At 49.3% G+C, this 3,455-nt stretch overlaps 1 protein-coding gene across 1 annotated transcript; it reads left to right on the top strand.

The window, feature by feature from the left end:
* Nucleotides 1-439: 439 nt before the first annotated feature.
* Nucleotides 440-2,864, top strand: LOC119293808 (polygalacturonase-like). The gene is made up of 9 exons (XM_037572161.1): nucleotides 440-664; nucleotides 849-986; nucleotides 1,077-1,250; nucleotides 1,354-1,374; nucleotides 1,462-1,669; nucleotides 1,798-1,879; nucleotides 2,030-2,138; nucleotides 2,340-2,456; nucleotides 2,586-2,864. Exons 1-9 carry the CDS (start codon nucleotides 440-442, stop codon nucleotides 2,811-2,813), a joined length of 1,302 nt encoding a protein of 433 aa, XP_037428058.1. The 3' UTR covers nucleotides 2,814-2,864.
* The last annotated feature ends 591 nt before the right edge of the window (nucleotides 2,865-3,455 follow it).

Here is a 3,455-nt window from a genome sequence, read left to right as displayed (position 1 = left end):
AGGTAACCTGCACCATCACTTGGCATCGCATTATGACAAGACGGTAGTGAGTGAAAAAATAGGAAAACTTTAAATCTTGTTTTTTTGGTAAAAACGATTATTATCAATTGCCATCGGATGCTAAGTTTAGCATAAGTTTAACTCTACTTGTTTCTAGCTAATTACACTTAGCACGTGAATGGCAACCAATTCATCTCTCCCTTAGATTTCCTTTATCAACATCTAGGATCAGGATGATGATCCAAGATCAACAGGCCAGCAGTAATTGCACGTCATATACATGCAAGAGTTATACTGTACTTGTTTTATCAACATACTAGACTACTAGTAGTAGTATATATTTATCTGCAACTGCGAGGACGTGCACGCTCTGCTCGTCCCTTCCTCTCCTCCATAATCATCGAGTTAATCTCCTCCCCTGGGTGGCCGAGTTCCACTGATGGGTCCCAGGAAGTTTCTCTTGGCCTCCATTACTACCGTATCAGTTCTTGTTTACATGTTTCCGCACGCCAATTCGGAGTCCGTAGCCCTCCCTCCCGAATCGACCTATGGCCCAGCCGCAGAGAGTCCAGACGCGGGCGCGCCGGAGCTCAGCCCGGGGCCGCCGCCGATGGTATTTGACGTCGACGACTACGGCGCGTCGGCCGGCGGCGACGCCACCGAGGTATGTGAAACCAGCTAGCCAAGCAGAGCTGCTCTGTTTCTTCCAAGTTCTCCATGTAACAGCACTCCGGTCATGACCCGTGCGTGGGACCGGACCCCACATGTCAGTGACACAAAGGGGGGCTTATGATCAAAGGCACACGAACTGGGGTGGTTGTCATCAATTATTCCGCGTGCGTTTACACGCGTTTCTCGCGGCATGGAAGGACGCCTGCAACTCCTCCTCCGACCCGTCCCTGTTCCTCGTGCCCGAGGGGAAGACCTACCTCCTCATGCCCCTCAGCTTCGGCGGCCCCTGCAGGTCTACCACGATCACAGCAATGGTGAGTCAGGCCACCGGTGATCACAGTAGTACGCATGCCGTTCCCCTTTTGCATGCTCTGTTCGTGACGTTTTGTCTCTCGGGTGATCAGATCAGGGGAACACTGGAGGCGCCGTCGAACCGGTCGGTGTGGCTCGACGGCGATCGCCGGGAGCGGTGGATCACGTTCGAGGACGTCGACGGCCTGCACGTCATGGGCGGCGGGACGCTCAACGGGCACGGGCAGGAGTGGTGGATCAACTCGTGCAAGGTCAACAAATCCATGGTACGTGTGTGCTCCCCCTTACCTCCGTTTCCGCTGTATACATTTCTGCGACAGAGGGAACCTGCCTCACCGAACCTGCATCTTCTTCTCCCTCTTCCGTCAGAAATGCGTCCCCGGCCCGACGGTACGTTCTTGACACCGAGATTTCTCCTGGTTGCATATGTAGTACGGCGAAGGAAATCTTCTTCATCGGTGTGCAAAAAAATTGCAGGCCCTGTACTTCAGAACCTGCAACCATCTGGTGGTGGACGACCTGGAGGTGAAGGACAGCATGCAGATGCACGTCGTGATCGCAAACTGCTGGAAAGCAGCCGTCTCGCGGCTGTTCGTCACCGCGCCGGGGTGGAGCCCCAACACCGACGGGATCCACGTATCCAACAGCACAGAGGTGTCCATAACCAACTGCATCATCAGCACAGGTACACTCCAATGCAGATATATATGCATGAAAACATCCTCCGATTCATTTATCCAGTGGTATCATGCGATCGATTTTGGCGAGCGTTGGTTGGTGACTGTTTCAGCTCGCTCTTGTGAACTGTTGCAGGCGATGACTGCATATCCATTGTGTCTGGGTCTGAGTTTGTGCGGGCATCAGGCATATATTGTGGACCGGGCCATGGAATAAGGTTCGTATTTGTATTTGACGCCTGCACTGTCCAAATGGTCAACATTAATTTGAATTTGACGCCTCCACCGTCGCTAGAAGCCACTGAGATAAGACACTGTACAAAGGGTTTTCTGACGTTCTGTTGGCATTGGTTGCCCTCGCCCCGCAGCATTGGCAGCCTAGGAGCGAACAAATCGCGGGCCCATGTCTCTGACGTGCTGGTGGAGAAGGCCACGCTGGTGGGCACAACCAACGGTGTGCGGATCAAAACATGGCAGGTAATGCATGACCTCCTCGCTGCCATGCCACGGAAACCTCCAAAATCTCTTGTGTTTTTGAAATTTGAGCACCATGGTACTCTACGTGCTCTCATTACAAATACAGTCAGTTGCCTAAATATTCGCCCGTACAATCATCTGCTACTCCATTACAAATACCTACGCTCACGGGGTCAATGCTTCTTATGATTCCACTGACAGGGAGGAGAAGGGGCTGCAGAGAGGATTACTTTCCAAGACATAAAGATGTACAATGTCACTAACCCTATAATCATTGACCAGAACTACTGTGACTCCAAGAAACCATGCTCCGAAGAGGTACTTTTCCTACAGTAAATCCAAATATCTTTCCCTGATTTCTCATCCACATCTTTCTAGCAGTTGACAAGTTTCTTAACATACTCCCTTAAAAAGTTTTTAACGCACAGTAATACCTTTTTTTTTCAGGACTCAGCTGTTGCCATAAGTGACATACGCTACAACAACATACATGGAACCAGTTTATCCAAAGTTGCGGTGAAATTCATTTGCAGCAACGCTGTCCATTGCGATGGCATAGTGATGGAAGATGTTTCCTTGGTCGGGCAAAAAGGGGCCTACCTTAAATGTTCCTCCGTGAACGCCAGGGTTATAACACCAGGATTCAACTACCCTTATTGCACCGCGGACATGTAGTTTGTTTTTCTATTACACAAGTTTTGTAGAGGGTGTTTAGCCCAGGGGTACTTTTTTAGGGAGTTTTGGTATTCAGTAGTCCAAAAGTACCCTCGGCATCCCCATGTACTGACATACAAAAAAAAAAGCAAATCGTTCGAGCGGAGACTTTTCACATGTACTTTGTGGATGTGGTTAATTGTATGTCGGTTTGAAAATTTGAATATGAACGGGAAGACGGACGTACAAACACATGTGCAGGCAGGCAGGCAGAGCGCTTAGACTTTAGTTGTGTACTTGTGTACGCAGAACGCTAGTCCACTGTGCGCATGTTCTTTGCACGATTGTGAGAAGGAATATGGACGACGTCCGGTGCAATCCATCCATCCATTGGTGTACAAGTAAAACGTCCGCAAAAGGGCTGGCTGGCTGTTGTCTTGATCGAAAATTTCAAGTCCCTGAAGAAAAAGATAACCGTTCCATCCATGTGGTCCTCTCCTCCCTCGAACATGCGTGGGAAGGCATCAACTTTACGATGAAATGTTTCATACATAATCTTATGTATAATCAGAACCAGTTTTATATTCCCTCAAAAAAGGGCACGGTCATGTGATGAACACATAAACAAATCTGAGAGGTCATACAGCTGCGAGCTTTTACCCC

The sequence above is a fragment of the Triticum dicoccoides genome, chromosome 4B (assembly GCF_002162155.2).
Source record: "Triticum dicoccoides isolate Atlit2015 ecotype Zavitan chromosome 4B, WEW_v2.0, whole genome shotgun sequence".
In the NCBI taxonomy this organism is placed as follows: Eukaryota; Viridiplantae; Streptophyta; class Magnoliopsida; order Poales; family Poaceae; genus Triticum; species Triticum dicoccoides.
Note: the sequence above shows the minus strand (reverse complement) of the source record. Positions and strands in the feature narration are given on the sequence as shown.

What these genes read in the sequence shown, in the direction of transcription:
- LOC119293808 (XM_037572161.1), top strand. Translation starts at nt 440, where the DNA reads ATGGGTCCCAGGAAGTTTCTCTTGGCCTCCATTACTACCGTATCAGTT. An exon ending in CTACCACGATCACAGCAATG is followed by an intron (nt 987 to 1,076) that starts GTGAGTCAGGCC and finishes TCGGGTGATCAG; the next exon opens with ATCAGGGGAACACTGGAGGC. An exon ending in AATGCGTCCCCGGCCCGACG is followed by an intron (nt 1,375 to 1,461) that starts GTACGTTCTTGA and finishes AAAAAATTGCAG; the next exon opens with GCCCTGTACTTCAGAACCTG.